This window comes from Lynx canadensis, chromosome B3 (genome assembly GCF_007474595.2).
Source record: "Lynx canadensis isolate LIC74 chromosome B3, mLynCan4.pri.v2, whole genome shotgun sequence".
Lineage (NCBI taxonomy): Eukaryota > Metazoa > Chordata > Mammalia > Carnivora > Felidae > Lynx > Lynx canadensis.
In genome coordinates, this window is record NC_044308.2 from 59,446,563 (window position 1) to 59,469,465 (window position 22,903).

The 22,903-nt window shown below is 39.1% G+C and overlaps 1 protein-coding gene across 2 annotated transcripts in view; it reads right to left on the reverse strand.

Annotated features, from left to right (window-relative positions):
• Positions 1–22,877, reverse strand: part of WDR76 (WD repeat domain 76) — a 65,131-nt gene extending 42,254 nt beyond the window's left edge. Inside the window, exons 1-5 of one of the 2 annotated variants that reach the window (XM_030318308.2) lie at positions 22,796–22,877; positions 20,950–21,378; positions 19,902–20,312; positions 11,245–11,337; positions 9,274–9,329 (exon numbers count right to left, since the gene is read on the reverse strand). In XM_030318308.2, coding sequence (XP_030174168.1) covers positions 9,274–9,329; positions 11,245–11,337; positions 19,902–20,312; positions 20,950–21,201 — 812 coding nt within the window. In that variant the 5' untranslated portion in view covers positions 21,202–21,378; positions 22,796–22,877. Of the gene's footprint in view, positions 1–9,273; positions 9,330–11,244; positions 11,338–19,901; positions 20,313–20,949; positions 21,379–22,795 lie in introns of those variants that run through there. The other variant, XM_030318310.2, reaches the window with a different exon arrangement.
• Between the last annotated feature and the right edge of the window lie 26 nt (positions 22,878–22,903).

The window sequence follows — 22,903 nt, forward strand, 5'->3', positions numbered from 1 at the left end:
CCTTCTCTCTCTGCCCCTCCCTCATTTGCACTCTGTCTCTCTCTCTCAAATATAAAACATAAACATTAAAAAAAATTTCTTTAGAGAGAAGAAAAACAGATCTGAAAATCAGATCCACCAAAAGGAGCATCAAAGAATGAATAAGGTAAAAAAAAATTTTTATTTTTCTCATTCTTAATTAGTAACAGCTAGCTCAAAATAACAATAGCAACAATGTATTTAGTTATGTACCCTTATGTATATATCTTGTGTGTTGGTATACCAACATGTATATATACTTATGTATGCTTATACATGTGAAATGAATGACAGCAATGATACAAGGGACAAGAGGGAAGAATTAGGATTATTTTGTTATTATAAGGTGCTCATACTATACCTCACTCACACCCTGAAGTGATATACTGTTTTTTTTTTAATTTTTTTTTTTAGCATTTATTTATTTTTGAGACAGAGAGAAACAGAGCATGAACGGGGGAGGGTCAGAGAGAGAGGGAGACACAGAATCCGAAACAGGCTCCAGGCTCTGAGCAGTCAGCACAGAGCCCGATGTGGGGCTCGAACCCACGGACAGTGAGATAGTGACCTGAGCCAAAGTCGGACGCCCAACCGACTGAGCCACCCAGGCGCCCCAAGAAGTGATATACTGTTAATTGAAAATGGGTGGCTGGGGCAACTGGGTGGCTCACTCAGTTAAGGGTCCAACTCTTGATTTTGGCTCAGGTCATGATCTCACGGTTCACGAGTTCAAGCCCCAAGTCGGGCTATGCACTGTCAGTGTGGATCCTGCTTTTCATTCTCCTCTCCCTCACTCTGTCCCTCCCTCTCCCTCTCTCAGAATAAATAAACTAAAAAAAAAATTTTTTTTAATGGACTTGGGGGGTGTCGGGGTGGCTTAGTCAGTTGAGTGTCTGACTCTTGATTTCAGCTCAGGTCATGATCCCAGGGTTGTGGGATCAAGCACCCCTGTGTTAGGCTCTGTGATAAATGTGGAGCCTGCTTGGGATTTTCTTTCTCTCTCTTCCCCCCCCCCACTTTTGCCCCACTCTCTCTATATATAAAATAAAATAAAAATTTCTAATGGAAGTGAATTAGTTGTAGATTATACTGTAAACTCCAGGGCAATCACTAACAAAAAAAACAGTAAAAAAAAATTGTAACTGATACACTAAGAAACAAGAGAAGATGGCATCATGCAAAACGTTCAATTAAAACCATAAAAGGGGGGCGCCTGGGTGGCGCAGTCGGTTAAGTGTCCGACTTCAGCCAGGTCACGATCTCGCGGTCCGTGAGTTCGAGCCCCGCGTCGGGCTCTGGGCTGATGGCTCAGAACCTGGAGCCTGCTTCCGATTCTGTGTCTCCCTCTCTCTCTGCCCCTCCCCCGTTCATGCTCTGTCTCTCTCTGTCCCAAAAAATAAATAAATGTTGAAAAAAAAAAATTTAAAAAAAAAAAAAAAAACCATAAAAGGCAGAAAAATAGTGGAGACAAAAATAGGGGGAAAAAAACAAGGGCAATAAGTAGTAAACATTAACAAATATGAGGGGCGCCTGGGTGGCGCAGTCGGTTAAGCGTCCGACTTCAGCCAGGTCACGATCTCGCGGTCCGCGAGTTCGAGCCCCGCATCGGGCTCTGGGCTGATGGCTCGGAGCCTGGAGCCTGTTTCCGATTCTGTGTCTCCCTCTCTCTCTGCCCCTCCCCCGTTCATGCTCTGTCTCTCTCTGTCCCAAAAATAAATAAACGTTGAAAAAAAAAATTTGAAAAAAAAAAACAAATATGATAGATATTAATCCAAATATATCAATACTCACTTTGAACATCAAGGTCTAAATGCACCAATTAAAAGAGACTGTCAGAGTGGATCAAACACAATACTCAAACTTATGTTGTCTATAAGAAACCCACTTCAAATATAAAGACACATAAATATTAAAAGTAAAGGAATGGAGCAATCCCTATCAAAATAACACCAGCATTCTTCACAGTTAGAACAAACAATTCTAAAATTTGTATGGAACCAGAAAAGAACCCAAATAGCCATGTTGAAAAAGAACCCCAGGAGCACCTGGGTGGCTCAGTCGGTTGAGAGTCCGGCTTTGGCTCAGATCATGATCTTGTGGTTTGTGAGTTCAAGGCCCATGTCAGGGTCTGTGCTGACAGCTAGGCCTGGAGCTGCTTCGGATTCTGTGTTTCCCTCTCTCTGCCGCTCCCCCACTCATACCTCTGCCTTTCTCTCTCAAAAATAAATAATAAAACATTTAAAATTTTTTAATAAAAAAAGAAAAAGAAAACCAAAGCTGGAGGCATCACAATTCCAGACTTCAAGCTGTATTACAAAGCTGTAATCATCAAGACAGTATGGTACTGGCACAAAAACAGACAAATAGATCAATGGAACAGAACAGAAAACTCAGGGGTGCCGGGGTGGCTCAGTTGGTTGGGTGTCCAACTTCGGCTCAGGTCATGATCTCACAGTTTGTGAGTTCGAGTCCCGCACCAGGTTCTGTGCTGACAGCTCAGAGCCTGGAGCCTGCTTCGGATTCTGTGTCTCCCTGTCTCTCTGCCCCTCCCCTACTTGCACTCTGTCTGTCTCTCTATCTCTCTCATAGAAAATGAATAAAACATCAGGAAAAAAAAAAAAAGGAATAAAAAACCCAGAAATGGACAAACGTATGGCCAACTAATCTTTGACAAAGCAGGAAAGAATATCCAATGGAAAAAGTCTCTTCAGCCAATCGTGTTGGGGAAACTGGACAGCGACAGGCAGAAGAATGAACCTGGACCACTTTCTTACACCATACACAAAAATAAACTCAAAATGGATAAAAGACCTAAACGTAAGACAGGAAGCCATCAAAATCCTGGAGGAGAAAACAAACAACAACCTCTTTGGCCTAGGCTGCAACAACTTCTTACTTGACATGTCTCCAGAGGCAAGGGAAACAAAAGCAAAAATTAACTATTGGGACCTCATCAAGATAAAAAGCTTCTGCATAGCAAAGGAAACAGTCAGCAAAACTAAAAGGCAACTGACAGAATGGGAGAATGATATATCAGATAAAGGGTTAGTATCCAAAATCTATAAAGAACCTATCAAACTCAACACCCAAGAAACAAATAATCCAGTGAAGAAATGGGCAAAAGACATGAATAGACATGTTTCCAAAGAAGACATCCAGAGGGCTAACAGATACATGAAAAGATGCTCAACATCACTCATCATCAGGGAAATACAAATCAACACCACAATGAGATACCACCTCACACCTGTCAGAATGGCTGAAATTAACAACTCAGGAACAACAGATGTTGACAAGGATGGGGAGAAAGGGGAACCCTTATGCACTGCTGGTGGGAATGCAAACTGGCACAGCCACTCTGGTAAAAAATATGGAGGTTCCTCAAAAAATTAAAAATAGAACTACCCTATGACCCAGCAATTGCACTACTAGGTATTTGTCCAAAGAATACAAAAACGCTGATTCGAAAGGGCACATGCACTCCAATGTTTACACACACAAAATACATACATAGATATGATGGGATATTACTCAGCGATCAAAAAGAATGAAATCTTACCGTCTGCAACAATGTGGATGGAACTAGAGTATATTATGCTAAGCGAAATAAATCAAAGACAGGTATCATATGATTTCACTCATAAGTGGAATTTGAGAAACACAACAGATGAACATAGGGGAAGGGAAGCAAAAATAAGATAAAAACAGATATGGAGACAAACCATAATGGACTCTTAAACACAGAGAACAAACTGAGGGTTACTGGTGGGGTGTTGGTGGGGGGATAGGCTAAATGGGCAATGGGCATTAAGGAGGGCACTTGATGTGAACACTGGGTGTTATATATATGTAAGTGATGAATTACTAAATTATATTCCTGAAATTATTACACTATATGTTAACTTAGATTTAAATTTAAAAAATAAAATAAAATAAAAGTTAATGAATGGAGAAAAATATACCATGCTAACACAAATCAAAAGCAGGAGTGGCTACATTAATTTCAGACAGAGCAGACTCCAATTTTTTTTGTTTTATGTTTATTTATTTTTGAGAGAGAGAGTGTGCACAGAGGTCAGAGGGAGAGGGAGAAAGAGGATCTGAAGGAGGCTCTAAGCTGTTAGTGCAGAGCCTGATGGAGGGCTCGAACACATGAACCACAAGATCATGACCTAAGCCCAAGTCAGATGCTTAACCATCTGAGCCACCCGGGTACCCCCAGACAGAGAAGACTTCAAAGCAAAGAAAGTTATAAAGGGATAAAGCAAAGAAAGTTATAAAGGGATAAAGAAGGGCATTACATAATGATAAAAGGGTCAAATCTCCAAGCTAACAAACATAATGTACCTAATAACAGAGTATCAAACTATGTAACAGAACTGCAAAAAGAAATAGGTAACTTGGGGCACCTGGGTGGCTCAGTCAGTTAATCTTCTGACTCTTGGTTTTGGCTCAGATCATGATCTCACAATTTGTGAGATAAAGCCCTGCTCAGCCTCCATGCTCACAGCATGGAGTCTGCTTGGGATTCTCTCTCACCCTCTCTCTCTGCCCCTCCTTCACTTGCATGTGTGCATGCACACACTCTCTCTCTCTCTTTTTTTCAAAATAAATAAACTTAAAAAAAAAAACCAAATAGATAATTCTACTATGTTAGCTGTTGGCAACTTCAACACTCCCCTATCAGAAATGGAGAGATCTAGCAGGCAGCCAATCAGCAAGGGCATAGTTGAACTCAACACACCATCCATCACCTAGACATAATCAACATCTATAGACTAGTTCATTCAAAAACAGAATACACATTTTTCTCAAGCTCAGATGGAACATTCACCAAGGTAGACTACATTCTAGACCGTAAGACACAGCTTAACAAATTTAATAGAAATCATTTTTTAAAAAAGAAGAAAAAAATCATACATTTGCTCTCAGAATATCATGTAATTAAACTAGAAATCAGTAAGAGAAGGATACTTGGAAAATCCCAAAATACATAAAGAGTAAACACACTTCTAAATAACACATAGGTCAAAGAAGAAATCTCAAGAGAGCATAAAAAACACTTTTTACCAAATGAAAATGAAAACACCATCTAACAAAATTTGTGGGATGCAGGGAAAGCAGTGCTTAGAGGGAAATTTATAACACTGAGTGTACATATTAGGAAAGAAGGTCAAAAATTCAATAATCTAAGTTTCCAACTCAAGAAACTAGAAAAAGAGTAAATTAATCTAAAGTAAGCAAAAGAAAATAATAAAAGTTGAGCATATCAATAAAATTAAAAACAGGAAATCATCGGGGGGGGGGGGGGGAAGTATCAACAAAACCAAAGCCAGTTCTTTCAAAAGACCAATAAAATCAATAAGCCTCTAGCAAAGTTAACTAAGAAAAAAAGTTACCAATACCAGAAATGAAAGATGTATCTCACTACAGATCCTATGGACATTAAAAAGATAATGAAGAAATAATGTGAAAAATTCTATGCCCACATATTTGATAACCTAGATGAAATGGACAATTCCTTGAAAGACACAATTGCTAAACTCACAATCTGAATTAGAAATAGATAATCGAAATTATTAAAGAATTTAAATCAATAATAACCTTCCAAAGCAGAAAGCACAATGCGGACATGGGTTCACTGATGTATTCTACCAAACATTTAAGAAAGAAATTGTACCAATTCTCCATAATTTCTTTTAGAGGATAGATGGAGAGGGACACCTGGGTGGCACAGTCAGTTAAGTGTCTGACTCACAATCTAGGTTCAGGTCATGATCTCACAGTTTGTGAGTTCAAGACCCACACTGGGCTCTGTGCTGATAGAGTGGAGCCTGCTTGGTATTCTGTCTCTCCTTCTCTCTGCCCCTCCTCCCTTGTGTGCACTCTCTCGCTCAAAATAAATAAATAAAACTTAAAAAAAATAGAGGACAGAAGCAGAGAGAATTCTACCTATTTCATTCTGTGAGGCCAGCATTATCCTAATACCAAAACCAAGACAATATTATAAAACAAAAAATACAGACCAATATCCCTCATGAGCAGATGGAAAACCCACAAAAAAATTAGTAAATTGAAACCAACAACGTATAAAAAGTATTCTGCACCACAACCAAATGGGATATATCTCAAGTATGCAAGACTAGTTCAACACTCAAAAATCAATTAACATAATCTAATTAAAATCATTCAATGCAATCCATCACATCAACAGGCTTTTTAAAAAAGCAAAATCACATGATCCTATCAACAAATGCAGAATATGCATTTGACTAAATATAACACTAAATATAACACATTTTTTAATTAATGATAAAAAAAAGCTCTCAGTAGAAGGGAACTTTCTCGATAGAGTATCTACAAAAAACCTACAGCTAATGTCATACTTAAATAGTGAGAAATGACAAGCTTTCCCACCAAGGTCAGGTACTGGCACAGATGTCCTCTTTTACCATTCCTTTTCAACACTATTTTATCCTTCCTTTTCAACACTATGCTGGAAGTTGTAACTAATGCAGTAAGACAAGAAAAGGAAATAAATGGAATGCAGATTTGGAAGAGAAAAATAAAACCATATTTGTTCAAGAGTTTCAAAGTTGGGGGCACCTGGATGGCTCAGTCAATTAAGCCATTTCGGCTCAGGTCACCATCTCACCATTCATGGGTTTGAGCCCTGTGTCAGGCTGTGTGCTAATGGTGTGGAGCCTGCTTGGGATTCTCTCTTCCTCTCTCTCTCTCTGCCCCTCCCCTGCTCATGAATGCATGCACACTCCCTCTCTCTCTCTCAGAATAAATAAACTTTGAAGGTAAAATTCTATAGAAAAAAGGAGTTTCCAGGTTGGTGAACACATGGATGTGCTGGGAGAGTACCACACTCTGAGAGGACATGGAAGCTTCCTGCCATTTCCCCATGCCTTGCCCTATGCAGCATTTCCTTTAGCTGTCCTAAGTTATATCCTTTTATAATAAACTAATAATCTATTAAGTAAAAAAAAAAAAAAAAAAATACTATTTGCTACATGATAGTCTATGTGGAAAATTCTAAAAAATGAACAAAAAAAACTCCTGGAACTTCATAAGTGATTACAGCAAGGTGGTAGAATACAAGGTTAATATATAAAAGTTAATTTCTTTCTTATATACCAGCAATAAACAAATGAAATTTGAAGTTAAAAATAGAATATCATTTACATAAGTACCCATACAATGAAATACTTAGGTTTAAATCTAATAAAATAAATCAATCAAACAAAAATATTTCCAAGATCTATATGAAGTACACTACAAAACTCTCATGAACAAAATCAAAGAACTAAATAATTTTTGTATGTTAAGTAGGCTCCACACCCAATATAGGGCTCAAACTCACAACCCTGAGATCAACAGTCATATGTTCTATCAACTGAGCTAGCCAGACACCTCTCAAAGAACTAAATAAATGGAGAGATATCCCATGAAAGACTCAATATTGTCAAAATGCCAGTTCTTTCCAACTTAATCTATAAATTCAATGCAATCTCAATCAAAATCCCAGCAAGTTAGGGGTGCCTGAGTGGCTCAGTCAGTTAAGTGTCTGACTCTTGATTTTGGTTCAGGTTGTGATCTCACGGTTCGAGGGTTAGAGCCCTAGTCAGGCTCTGTGCTGACAGCACGAAGCCTGCTTGGATTCTTTCTCTCTCCTCTCTCTGCCCCTACCCTCACCCCCCCCTCCAAAATAAATAAAAAAAAATTTTAATCCCGGAATGCCGGGGCACCTGGGTAGGTCAGTCGGTTAAGCATCCGACTTCAGCTCAAGGTCATAATCTCACGGTTTGTGGGTTCATGCCCCGCGTTGGGCTCTGTGCTGACAGCTCAGAGCTTGGAGCCTACTTCTGATTCTGTGTTTCCCTCTCTCTATGCCCCTCCCCCACTCATGCTCTGTCTCTCTCTGTCTCAAAAATAAAAATAAACATTAAAAAAAAATTTTTAGGGGCGCCTGGGTGGCGCAGTCGGTTAAGCGTCGGACTTCAGCCAGGTCACGATCTCGCGGTCCGTGAGTTCGAGCCCCGCGTCGGGCTCTGGGCTGATGGCTCAGAGCCTGGAGCCTGTTTCCGGTTCTGTGTCTCCCTCTCTCTCTGCCCCTCCCCCGTTCATGCTCTGTCTCTCTCTGTCCCAAAAATAAATAAACGTTGAAAAAAAAAAAAAAATTTAAAAAAAAATTTTTAAAGGCAGTATGGTACTGACGAAGAATATACGAATCAATGGAACAGAATAGGGAGTCAACTGATCTTACACAAAGGAGCAAAGGCAAGATAATGGAGCAAAAATATAGTCTTTTCAACAAATGGTGCTAGAACGAATGGACAACCAAATGCAAAACAATGAATCTAGACACAACCTTTACACCCTTCACACAATTAACTCAAAATGGATTACAAATCTAATGTAAAACACAGAACTATAAAACTTGTAGAAGACAACAGGAGAAAACCTAGGTGACCCTGGGAATGGGAATGGTTTTTTAGATATAACACCAAAGACACAATCCATGAAAGAAAAAATTATAAAGTAAACTTCATTAAAATTAAAAACTTCCACTCTGCAAAAGACATCATCAAGAGAATGAGAAGACAAGCCAGAGAAAATATCTGCAAAACACACTTCTGATAAAGGACTGTTATCCAAAATATGCAAAGAACTCTCAAATTCATCAATAAAAACAAACAACTCTATTGAAAATGGGCCAAAGAGGGGCGCCTGGGTGGCTCAGTCAGTTGGGCGTCTGACTTCGGCTCAGGTCATGATCTCACAGTCTGTGAGTTCAAGCCCCACAGGGAGCCCTGTGCTGACAGCTCAGAGCCTGGAGCCTGCTTCGGATTCTGTGTCTCCCTCTCTCTCTGCCCCTCCCCCACTCATGCTCTGTCTCTCTCACTCTCAAAAATGAGTAAATGTTAAAAAAAAAAAGGGGGGGTGTCAAAGATCATAAAATACAGCTCACCAAAGTAATATATAGATAGCAAGAAGTATATGAAAAGATGCTCTACAACATGTCATCAGGGAAAAACAAATTAAAACAACGAGATACCAATACACACCTATTAGAATAGCCAAAATCCAGAACACTGACACTACCAAATGCTTGTGAAGATGTGGAACAACAGTTTTAAGATTATAGTTTCTGATCTATTACTTATTTTACTATGGTAACTGTTTTTTCAAATTATAAATAACTCAACAATACATCAGGGTGTAGGCATTATAAACCAAATCTTTTACCTTTTGGATTCAGGAGGCTGTCTCTTTTTTATCATTTCACGGAGCCTTGCAGCTGACTGCAAAATACACAAAACACACATATAAAGATACTACCTTATAAATTATTAAGTATGCTGCTTTATTGACACTAAAGTAAGATCTATACAGGAAATAAAGTTTCTCAAGATAGGATACCTGCTCTTGGTAAGACAGGAGACAAATATACTATTAATAATAAAGGCAAGTAAATAATACTGTCTAAAGTACTGACATTCTAATACCTTAGACCAAGTTGCTAATGAGTTTACATGATTAAACATTAAACATTTCACCAAATATACTACTGTAAATTAAAAGGTTTAACTTCTACTATAGGCAATCCTACTTTGATATTTTCCAGAAAAGTGATGTTATGCTTCTATAAATTAAAACATAATTTCTGTTAACTAAAGTCAAAATCAGAGATACTGTGTCTAAGTTTCTGATTAATTTTCAACTTTTAATGACTAAACAATTTAGGCCCTTATTTTAAGTCACCCTCCCTTCCCTCAATTTACAAACACATACCAAATGTTTGGGAATGTGTAGTCAGAGAATTCAAATAATAATTTAATAAAGCTAACAGCTTGCTATCTTTTGGAGGAAAATGTCATAGGCCCTCCCAAAGACCCTTCTAAAGAGCTACTCTCAGGGCACCTGGGTGGCTCAGTGGGTTAAGCATCCACTTCGGCTCAGATCATGATCTCCTGGTTCAGGTCATGATCTCATGGTTTGTGGGTTTGAGCTCCACATTGGGCTCTGCACTGACAGCTCAGAGCCTATAGCCTGCTTCAGATTCTGTGTCTCCCTCTCTCTCTGCCCCTCCCCGGTCACACTCTGTCTCTGTGTCTCGATAAATAAATAATTGTTAAAAAAAATTTTTTTTACTAAAAAATAATAATAGCTATTCTCTCATACACCAAAGTTTTACCCCCAGTGTGAAGACATAATGTAAATTATACCTTTAGTCATGATGATTATAAAACATTAGCATATTATCTTGACCATTTATCCTTAAAGCTCACAGTATACTGGGGCACCTGGGAGGCTCAGTTGGTCAAGCACCTGGCTCTTGATTTCAGCCCAGGTCATGATGGCACCATTCATGGGATCAAGCCCCGTGTTGGGCTCTGTGGGATTCTCTCTCTCACCTCTCTCTCTGCCCCTCGCCTACTTGCGCCTCTTTCTCAAAATAAATAAATAAATAAATAAATAAATAAATAAATAAATAAATAAAACTTAAAAAAAAAAACCCACTATACAAAGCATATTTCCACCTATTCTTAAAGCTAAAGATTTAAAAAAATAAAAATAAAAAGCTTGTCCTTTCACTCCCATACCACACATTCCTCAATTCATTCCTCCTACATCTCCCTTATCCTTTAGGTAAAGCAATCACTCAGAACATACCCTGTTCCTCTGAATCCAAGACAACCACTCATAAGACACCATTATTTTATGTACCAACAACAGTGGGGCAGGGGAGAGAGCTGCCAGTAATAGTTTCCAGATACCAATTTCAAAAACATTAAATTTTTTTTAAAAAGTCTTAAAAATCAATAAAATATGGTAACCACTTCCTATTAAGTGCAAAACTTGCTCCTAATTTTACCCTCCCTTATCTGACACTATGAAACCTGATACTACCAGTATTTTATTGACCTACTGGCAAGAATGGCATCTTGCTTTTAATTACAAATTCCAAGAGGGCCTGGGTGGCTCAGTCGGTTAAGCATCGGACTTAGGTAGGCTCAGGTCACGATCTCCCAGTTCGTGAGTTTGAGCCTTGCATCGGGCTCTGTGTTGACAGCTCGGAGCCTGGAGCCTGCTTGAGATTCTGTGTCTCCCTCTTTCTCTGCCCCTCCCCTCCTCACACTCTGTCTCTCTCTTTCAAAAATAAAATAAAACATTAAAAAAATATTAAATAAAAAAAAAAAGAAATTCCACACAAACCGCAGACAACTGAAGAGAAGCAAAAAAGTTTGCATTTTCTGATATGTTCTTCAGTCTCTTCCTTTCATACGGTGACAATCCTGAAAATTCATCCTATGAAATTACACCAAAAAAATTCTGTTACTTTGCATGATCCATAGCAAAAGCACCTCACAAAACAAGGTGTTGAATTCTCAAATGTGTACTTTCCTTCAAACTGTACCTGTTCTATTCATTTCATGCTATCATACCAAATGGCACATAATCTTTGCTGCATTGGACACTGAGTGTAAGAGTTTGAATTTGGGATAATCACAAGATATCTGTATGGCTTCTCGATTAGATAACAAGTGATATATCAGAAGTCAAGTAGTGTAACTTAATAGCAAATTATTTCCTACTGGGCATTAATTGTACTATTACTCAAAGTTTACTTTTTATTAAACAAAACAAGAAAACACTGAGTAACAGAACATTTTAAATTCACTGAAAGGATTAAGAAAATTTAGAAAAAAAGAACAATAACAAATGAGATAAACACATGGGAAGAAAAGACAATAAAAAAATCAAGCTTGCAGGTCTGATATCCAACTAATAGTTATAGAGGTAAAAAAAGACAAGCAGAAAAAATGAAAGAGAAAATTATTAGAGATATAAGAAAGTTTCTCAAAACTAAAGACATGTGTTTCCAGATTAAAAGGGCCCAATGAGTATGCAGCACAACAAATGAAAAAAGATCAGAGTCTATACACATTATCACAAAATTTCTTAACACTTGAGATAAGTGAGATTTTAAAAAGTTTGAAAAAAAATCACACAAGAATCAGAATGACACTAACTTCCCAATATTGAGGGGAACTGGAAGACAATAGAAAAGTGTGTTTAAAATTTTAAGGAAAAATTATTTTCAACTTACAATTCTAAATCCAATTAATCCATCAATCAAATGTACAGCATAAAGATTTTTTCAGACATGTAAACTACCTCTCATACACCTTTTCTCAGGAAGCTACTATAAGCAGCATTTCACCAAAATGGAAGAATACTCTAAAAAAAGAAAGACCCAAGACAGAATCCAGGATGCAGAAGTTCCAGTAGAGGAGAGATAAAAGAAATTCAAAGGAAAATGGTAAAAAGAAAGGCTAAAAAGGGTTAAACTGTCCAGAATGAAGTAGAAAGATGAAGGGCCCCAGGAAATGTTTCATGAAAAATATATATATACATATGAAGCCATTAGAATTCCTTCCTACAACTCTGATAGAGCTTGGGCTGTACCTAATAAGGAGATGAGAAGGGAAAGGAGTGGGTAGGCACATGTGCATAAGGCATAGTGTGAAAGAAACAAGTCTTCATCTTCCATGTTAAGTCAATGGATAACATGGAGGGAATAAAAACTAAAACGGCTGAAAATGCAATTTGGCTATTGGGCAGCAACAATCACAGAGAAGTATGTGGCAGAAAACTGCTGGGTGTTTTGGTTTGTTTCTGAGTATCTGTGTGTGTACATATGGAATTATCTTTGTGTGTGTGTGTGTATATATATATATATACATGTATATGTATACATGTGTGGAATTATAAGACTTAAATGTGGATGTACATGTATTACTTGGACCAAAATAAAAAATTTTCCTCATACACACAAAATAACAATGACAGCAAAGGTAAAAGGTTATGTTGTCATTGCCTTTACAACTGCTTTCAGAGAAAAACATCACCATCATCATCATCAAAGGCTTTCTAAGATTCTATTTCAAAATGCTACACACTGAAGTCAAAGGAGCACATTTAAATGATTCTACTTACCACAGAAGAAAATTTACTAAGACAAATGATCAGTTTTCTTAAGTGGTATGTGTAATTCGAACTATTCTTACCCATTACCCACCTCTCAAAAACTTAGAACACGTAAGAGGAAGACCAATCAAAAAACATTAGGAAAGGGGCACTCGAAGTAAACATATTATAGGAAAAAGAAGTTAAAAGAAAAAAAATCCACTATCTTCAGACACTTAAGATGTTACTGCATCCTGGGGCACCGGGGTGCCTCAATTGGTTAAGCATCCAACTCTTGGTTTAAGCTCAAGTCATGATCTCACGGTTCGTGGGCTCGGGCCCCAGACTGGGCTCTGCAATGACAGTGCCAGAGTCTGCTTGAGATTTTCTCTCTCTCTGCCCCTCCCTGCTCACTCGCTCTCTCTCAAAATAAACATTAAAAAAAAAAAGTTATTGCATCCATAAAACAAGGGATGCCATGTTTAAAAAGTGGGGTGCCATGTTTAAAAAGTGGGGTGCCTAGGTGGCTCAGTCAGTTAAGTGTCCAACTTTGGCTCAGGTCATGATTTCATGGTTCATGAGTTAGAGCCCCACATCGGGCTCCATGTTGGCAGTACTGGGCCTGCTTGGGATTCTCTCTCTCTCCTCTCACTCTGCCCCTCCCCCACTCACGTGCACTCCCTCTCTCTTTCAAAATAAACTTAAAAAAAAATCAGGGGTGCCTGAGTGGCTCAATCAAGTGACCAACTCTTTGTTTCAGTTCAGGTCACAACCTCACAGTCCGTGAGTTCAAGCCCCACTTTGGGCTCCAAGCTGGCAGTGCAGGGCCCACTTTGGATTCTCTCTCTCTCCTTCTCTCTCTGCCCCTCCCCTACTCATATTCTCTCTTTCTCATAATAAATAAACTTTAAAAAATTATTTAAAAAAATAATCAAAGAAATAACTTGGATTAAAAGCTTGTGGCACCTAGTTGACTCACTTAGTTAAGTGTCTGACTTCAGTTCAGATCATGGTCTCTCAGTTCCTGAGTTCAAACCCCATATTGGGCTCCACACTAGTAGTGCAGAGCCTGCTTGTGATTCTCTCTCCCCTCTTTCTGCCCCTCCTCTGCTCATGCTTTCTCTCACTCTCAAAATAAATAAACTTAAAAAAAAATGCTTGATGCCAAAAATTCAAACAATGTATGAACCTATTCATGTACTGTTCTCAAAATGACAAAACTGTAGATATGAAGAACAAATTAGCAGTTGTCAGGGGCAAAGGAGGATGAGAGGGAGAGCTATAGGCGTAACTACAAAGAAATAGCCTGGTGGGGCGCCTGGGTGGCTCAGTCAGTTGAGTGCCCAACTTTAGCTCAGGTCATGATCTCACGGTTTGTGAATTTGAGCCCTGCATCAGGCTCTGTGCTGACAGCTCAGAGCCTGGAGCCTGCTTCGGATTCTGTGCCTCCTCTCTCTGCCCCTCACCCACATGTGCTCTGTCTATGTCTCTCAAAAATAAATAAATGTAAAAAAATTAAAAAAAAAAAAAAAAAAAGCCTGGAAACAAAAAAACAAATAGCCTGGCTTGCTGGCAGCTGGCTTGCTCAGCTGGTAGAACAAGCAACTCTTGATCTCAGGGTCATGAGTTCAAGCCCTACATTGGGCCTGGACCCTACTTAAAATAAATAAATAATTTTAAAAATTAGCCTAACGGAGATTTTTGTGGAGATGGAATAGTTCTATATCTTGATTATGTTGATAGTTGTATTAACAATATGTGATAAAATGATACAGAACTATACACACACCTCGTACCAATGTGAATTTCCTAGTTTTGATATTGTGATATAGTTATATAAGATGTACACATTGGGAAAAACTTGGTGAAGTGTACATGATACCTCTCCATACTATTTCTGCAAATTGCTATGAATCTATAATCACTTGGATAAAAGTTTCTTGAAAATAGATGTTTCTCACAGCTAACATCATACTTAATGGTGAAAGACTGAAAGCTTTTCCCCTAAAGCTCAGGATTAAGAAAATATCTCTGCTCTTGCTACTTCTATTCAACACTGTACTGGAAATTCTAGGACAAATAGGACAAGACAATTGGGAAAAAACAATAATAAAAGACATCCAGATTGAAAAGGAAAAAATAAAGCCATCTTTATTGCCAAAATATGACCTTATATATAGAAAATACTTTAAGAATTCATACAAGAGGTGCCTGGGTGGCTCAGTCGGTTAACCATCAGACTTCAGCTCAGGTCATGATCTCACAGCTCGTGAGTTCAAGCCCTGTGTCAAGCTCTCTGCTCTCATCACAGAGCCCGCTTTGGATCCTCTATCTCCCTGTCTCGCTGCCCCTCCCTCCCTCTCTCTCTTTTTCTCTCTCAAAATAAACAAATATTTAAAAAATTAATTTTTAGGGGCGCCTGGGTGGTTCAGTCAGTTAAGCATCCAACTTCAGCTCAGGTCATTGTCTCATGGTTCATGAATTCGAGCCCCACATCAGGTTCTGTGCTGACAGCTCAGAGCCTGGAACCTGCTTTAGATTCTGTCTCTCTCTCTCTGACCCTGACCCGCTCCTGCTCTGTCTCTGTCTCTTAAAAATAATAAGTGCCGGGGCGCCTGGGTGGCGCAGTCGGTTAAGCGTCCGACTTCAGCCAGGTCACGATCTCACGGTCCGTGAGTTCGAGCCCCGCGTCAGGCTCTGGGCTGATGGCTCGGAGCCTGGAGCCTGTTTCCGATTCTGTGTCTCCCTCTCTCTCTGCCCCTCCCCCGTTCATGCTCTGTCTCTCTCTGTCCCAAAAATAAATAAAAAACGTTGAAAAAAAAATTAAAAAAAAAATAATAAGTGTTAAAAAAAAATTAATTTTTAGGAAAGACTGAACCCTAAAAACATTATGCTCAAAGAATCCAGACACAAGAAGCCATGTACTATATGATTCCGTTTACATGAAATGTCCAGAATAAGCAAATATATAGACAAAGAAAGTAGATTAGCTGTTTCCAGGGCTGGGTTAGGGAGGTGGGGAAGTTGGTAGTCACTGTTAATTGGCAGGGGTTTCTTTTCATAGTGAAAAAAATATTCTGAAACTAGACAGTGGTAATGATTGTACAGTACTGTATATATACTAAAAACCACTGAACTGTATACTTTTAAATAGTTAATTTTATGTTATGTAAAATTTATTTCAATAAAAATATATGCTTGATGATAGAAACCAGATACGTGCATAGTCTCAAACCATCTCCCTCCAAATATTTAATAATTACGAAGGGAAAAATATTGTTTCCATTAGAGAATCCTGACAGATACCACCTTAGCCAAATGATCAAGGTCAACATCACCAGTAAAATATATCAACGTCACAGAACCCTAACATGATGCACTGAGGAGGGCACATTCACTTCTGTGGTATCCTTCCCCAAAAATGCAAAGCCTTAATATAATCTTGAGAAAATAGACAAACTCAAATTGAGGAACATTACATAAAATAACTATTCAGTACTCTTTAAAGGTGCCAAAGGTTATGGGGCGCCTGGGTGGCTCAGTCGGTTAAGTATCTGACTTCAGCTCAGGTCATGATCTCAAGGTTCACGAGTCTGAGCCCTGCATCAGGCTCTGTGATGACAGCTCAGCACCTAGAGCCCACCTCAGATTCTGTGCCTCCCTCTCTTGCTGCCTCTCCCCCCCCCACCCCCGCTCATACTCATTCTCTCTCAGAAATAAATAAAAATCATTTAAAAAAAGTGCCAAGGTTATGAAAGACTAAGGAACTGTCACAGACTGGAGGAGACTACAGAAACATGGCTATTAAATGCATTGTGCAATTCTAAACTAGATACTGGAACAGAAGAAGGATGTTAGGGAAAAAAAACAGTGAAATCCTAATCAAGTCTGTACTTTAGTTAATATTATTCTACCAAGGTTAATTTCTTTGTTTGATAAGTGTTCTATGGTTATGTATGGTATTAACACAATAGGAAGCTATGTGAAAGACACGTATATCAGAATTCTCTGTATTATTTTTGCAACTCTTCTGTAAGCCCAAAATGTTTTCAAAACTTAAAATAAAGCTAACTGTTAAGAAATTCTCTATCAAGTTAAAACATTTAATAAAAGTGCTGAGAGATAAAATTTTCCAAGTTTCCCAGAAAACAGAATAAAATTCTAGACTTATAGGCTAATACACTTGTCTGTGCTGTGAAAAAAGCCTCCCCTCATTTGGAGAAAAAATTAGCTTGTAAATAAAATATTGTTTCTCAAGCATGGTACCACAAAACCTAGTCATTTTAACTCCAAAAAGATAACTAATGAAAAGGAAGAGAAAAGAATGAAATGTCCTATAAAAGATGTTAGATCTTTCAGTTTGTCCGAAGAAAATGTATGCTGGGCATTTATAACTCTACTTGACTAGCTTCAGTACTTACTTAGAAATGTTCTAATTTCTGACTCTATATCCTTAAATCAAATTAAAATCTCGATAGATGAATGGATAAATATCGGGGGGCGGGGGGGTACCTGGCTGGCTTAGCCAGCAGAACATGGCACTCTTGATCTCGGGGTTATAAGTTCGAGCTCTACAATGGGTGAGATTACTTAAAAAATCTTTAAATCTTAATAAAAAAAAAAAAAAGGAAAAGAAGATGTGGTATATACATGAAATTGAGTATTATTCAGTCATAAAAAAGAATGAAATCATGGGGCACCTGGGTGGCTCAGTCAGTTAAGTGTCCGACCTCAGCTCAGGTCATGATCTCACAGTCTGTGAGTTCGAGCCCCATGTTGGGCTCTGTGCTGACAGCTCACAGCCTGGAGCCTGCTTCAGATTCTGGGACTCCTTCTCTCTCTGCCCCTCCGCCTCTCACGCGCTCTCTCTCTCTCTCTCTCTCAAAAATAAACATTAGGGGCGCCTGGGTGGCGCAGTCGGTTAAGCGTCCGACTTCAGCCAGGTCACGATCTCGCGGCCCGTGAGTTCGAGCCCCGCGTCGGGCTCTGGGCTGATGGCTCAGAGCCTGGAGCCTGTTTCCGATTCTGTGTCTCCCTCTCTCTCTGCCCCTCCCCCGTTCATGCTCTGTCTCTCTCTGTCCCAAAAATAAATAAACGTTGAAAAAAAAAAAATAAAAAAAAAAAAAAAAAAAAAAAAAAAATAAACATTAAAAAAAATTTTTTTTTAAAAAGAATGAAATCTTGCCATTTGCAGTAACATGGATGGAGCTAGTGAGTATAATGCTAAGTGAAGTCAGTCAGAGAAAGACATATACCATATGATTTCACTCACATGCAGAATTTAAAAAACAAAACAAATAAGCACAGAAAAAGAGACAGATAAACCAAACAACAGATTCTTAACTATAAAGAACAAACAGATGGTTGCCAGAGGAGAGGTGGGTAGTGGGATGGGTAAAATAAGTGAAGGGGAGGGGCGCCTGGGTGGCGCAGTCGGTTAAGCGTCCGACTTCAGCCAGGCCACGATCTCGCGGTCCGTGAGTTCGAGCCCCGCGTCGGGCTCTGGGCTGATGGCTCAGAGCCTGGAGCCTGTTTCTGATTCTGTGTCTCCCTCTCTCTCTGCCCCTCCCCCGTTCATGCTCTGTCTCTCTCTGTCCCAAAAATAAATAAACGTTGAAAAAAAAAATAAAAAAAAAATAAATAAATAAGTGAAGGGGATTAAGAGTACACTTATGATGAGCACTGAGTAGTATACAGAATTGTTGAATCACTATATTGTACACCTGAAACTAATATAACATTGTATGGTAACTATATTGGAATTAAAATTAAAAACAAAAAAAAAAACCTTTAAAATAAATTAAAAAATAAAAATCTACTTTAGCCTCATATACTGAGAATCTTATAGTCAAAGAGGCCAAAGAAATAATCTAATCCATTGGTTCTCAAAATGCCAGTCTGAACCAATAGCACCACAATCTCTAGGAAACCGTGTTAGACATGCCAATTCCTTACCCCACTCCAAAACTTCTGAGTGAGAAACTCTAGTGATGGAGCCCTGCAATGGAGTTTTAACAACTCTCCAGGCAATTCTGATATAGGCTAAAGGTTGAGAATCTCGGGCCTTATTGAATTCCCTCACTTAGAGGCAATTTGCTTACAATCACAAGGTTTCTTAGAAGCAGCCACGTCTAAAACTTAAGCTTTCAATCCCCAATCCAATGCACTAATGACTTAACCCATGCGTTCCCATCAATGTCCTAGTTCTTATCTCTGAGACAACAAAGCATAAATTGAATTCCTATTTCAAAAGAACACCACAATTATCCTATCTTTCTCTACCATCACTTTCTGTTCCATCAACTTTTTGACATGTGGTATGGTTTCATCTTGTCTTGCACAAAATATGTCACTTTAAATGAAGTACAACACTCCTGATAGGTAATAGAAGCCCCAAAATTAGATGCCTAATTTCTTAAACTGATTCAAACTATTATTTTAGATAGAACTAATAAGTTTTTTTTCCATGTATCTTCTCTACTCCATCATTTTTCCCCTTGTTGTATTTAGAGGAAATATTCAGCTATATTAATCAATTAATGATAATTTTCCTGCCCTGATATCAAGGGTCACTCAAACGCCATACGTCCCACAGGCCAAGTTCTTCTGGCACATTGTGCGTAAATATGTAAAGATGAGCAAGACACCATAAAGCATGAGTAAACCCAAAAATATTTACAATACACTGAGAGGAAGAAAAAGGGAAACAAAATGAAAATTAAGTCAATCCTCTCCTGGACAAATCAAAACCAAGAGCAAAATTAACCAAGGAAGTTATCTGTTAAGCATTTAAAAAATAAAATTTCAATTAAATATACATAGACCCTGGACTGTGTAAGCTTATCAGAACTTCAAACTGTAAAATAAGAAAAACTTGAATAAGCTAGTAATTAAATTCTTACCAGGCCTAGTGTGGTATCTTCATCACTGTCTAGATTCTGAATGCTTTCCATATCAACACTGGGAATCACTGTATCTGAAGTGCTCTTGTGTTGTCGCTTGTTACTTTCAGTACAAACATCTAAGGATGATTTTTGCAAGGTGGATTCTGTCTTGGAGGATGTGGCTTCCATCTTTGGAGTTAAAATCCTCCTGCAAGTTTTCCTTATTTCAGTCTTCTTACATTTCTTACATACAAATTCATTGTTAGAATTCTTATTCAATAGGGATTTGGGGTGCTTAAATTGGTCTGACTTATAATTACTGAGTGAAAACGGGACAAGATACACCTTAGGTGTTTTTCCTAAAACTGTAGTCTGTACTGGTCTCAGAGATACACAAGTGATGTTTTGGTTTTCTTTATATTCATTCACCTATTTGGGTCAATAAAACAAAGCAGAGCATTAAAACCCCAGATCCTATGCCTCCTCTTACAGATCTGTGTAAAATAAATCTAATTCTTAATTCCTGATGAAAATATAAATCCAAACTGTTAGCTTGTAAGGAAACTTTTTTCCCCACCATAATCTAAATACCCAATTCATAGCCTGAATTTAATTATTATACTGGGCGCATTTCTTACCCATGAGTCTGCAGACATATAACAATATAATGACTACATTTATAACTGAGGAGACTATGGCAACTGTCAGTTTCTGAGTAACTGGAATTTCCAGAGTGAGAAGCCGGCATTAACTGCTTCAAAAGCAAGTGCAGGGTCCCTGATCCCACTCTGCCCCTATTTTGGGGGTTATTGGTAAAAACCTTCCTCAACACTGAAGGTCTAGTTTCCATAGAGGAAAATCAGGGCAGGTATCCTCAATTATCTTTTGAAGCAACACCCCCGAAAAACCCATTAGTTGAGAGATGCCCCAAGGAGCAATTTTGAAAATAGTTCTGAAGTGCGAAGGTGGAAGGTACCAAATCCTCGTATCCTCCCAGGCCTGTGCCCGGCAATCCCTCGCGAACACTGAGGCAGGAGTACAGCCGAGAACAACAGACGTTTCTCACCTTCACCTGGAGTCGCTGTCTGGAGCCCGCCTTTTCTTCGCTGGCTGAGCGCGACCCCATCTTTTCGCGGCTTAGCAGCGGGCGTCTTCCCGCCAAGATCTCGGCGGGAGGTGCTGGGAGGGGGTAGAGGAGGAGCAGCGGGGCGGGGACAGGAGCGGGGGCGGGCCCTGGCGGGCGGCGCAGACCGGCTCTGACGCCAGCTGGCCGATGGAGGGGCCTCGACACACGGGCATTACGGTGGTCTCTATACATGTCAAGCTCACCAGCCTCAATCAAAACTCAAATTCTTTAGGGATGCGATTGGACCGAATCCACATTTTTACCTTTGATCCCGGGATTTTTGATGCTGCTGATGCCAGTATCTCGCTTTGAAAAACAATGGCGCTTCAGCGCCACCTTGGAAAAACCACCCTGCCTGGCAATGGGAGCCTGGAAAAGATTCAGACGCACTTATGGATAGAGAGCGGGGAAAATCGAAATCAACATGCACCCTTTACCTGGGCTCCCTGGTTCTTTATAACCCCAACACGAGAAAATTATGCCATATGGCTACCATACTACCTTCTTCCTAGGAAGGGAAGTATTTTGATTTTTTTTCAAGAGTTGATAAACTGATTTAAATTTTACTTGATCATATGCCCACCAATTAACTAAGATCCTAATAATGACCGTATAAAGCCCAAAGGCTTGGGAAAGGTTGTGAAATCATTTTTGTATCACAAAGTAACATAAATAAGATTTTAGTGCCCTGTAATTTTTAGTTACAGCCATATTAACCACCCACCCCCCCCCCCCCCCCGCCCCGGGTTGCCATGAGTCAAAACAATTGGTTTCCCATCAGATTTACTCTGGACAGCACGGTTTTGGAGCTGTTAAATTCAAAATATAAATTTCTATGTACTCTATTTTTAAGATCCTTATCTAGCCCCAAATTACTTCCCTGGTTGGTTACCTGGGCCCTCCATTGTTCCTGGCTCCAGATTTGCCCAATTTTATTTACTCTCCCAGCCTAGACCCAATAACACAGGTGAAATGATTTGAGAACTAATCCTATTAACATTAACTTTAGGGCCTTCCATGATGTAGTTCCTGCCAAACTTCCACCACTGCTTGACTCAAAACTTACTAATAAACTTTTCATAGTTTATACTTTCATAGTTTCCTTAGTAATAAAAATTATTCAAACTTTTCATAGTGTTTGATATGTACCAAAATATCTCTGAATTTCAAGACTGTACATGCTGTGCCATCTCTCCCTACAGCATTTATAAAATCCTTTCTATGGTGAAATGTATTCTGACTTACAATCACCCAATATTTTTTACAAACCCAGCTAGTAAATTACTATTTGTTACGATTCTGTATGCACTGTAAGAATTCCCTAACAAAACTTAAACCTTTAGACAATGCTCCATACTCAGGGAGGTAAGCACGGTAAACACATCAAGTACTTTATAAATACTTATGGACTTAAATACACTGTCTAGCCAGGAATGTTTTAATGGGCGGTCTTGAGAAATTGAAAAAACTGTTAAGCCTGAAAGTACACTGTTCTGACCTCAGACATCGCTCCAGACCCCTTGGGGGATTTTTTTTTAATGGCAATGGCCTAAATCACCACCACCTGCCCTCGCGCGACCAAAAAATATCCCACCACAACTCACTCGGCTTCATCGACTGAGCTAATCAGGTGCTATTAGCAGGACTTCTATTCTCCTTAAACTCCAATTCTGAATTGTCAACAATATGGACAAACTGCCCTTCACTATCTGCTCAACTTCTTATTGATCACTATCCCATTTTCCTCAGCTTCAAACCAACTTAAGAGGGACCCCTTAATTAGGACCTTCCTCGCCACAGGAGCTTAACAGCAAATCCCAACGGGAAGCAACTTCCCGCCAGAAGTTCCGTCCAAACACTGCGAGACTGAGGAAGCTAGAGAAGCCTGTGAACA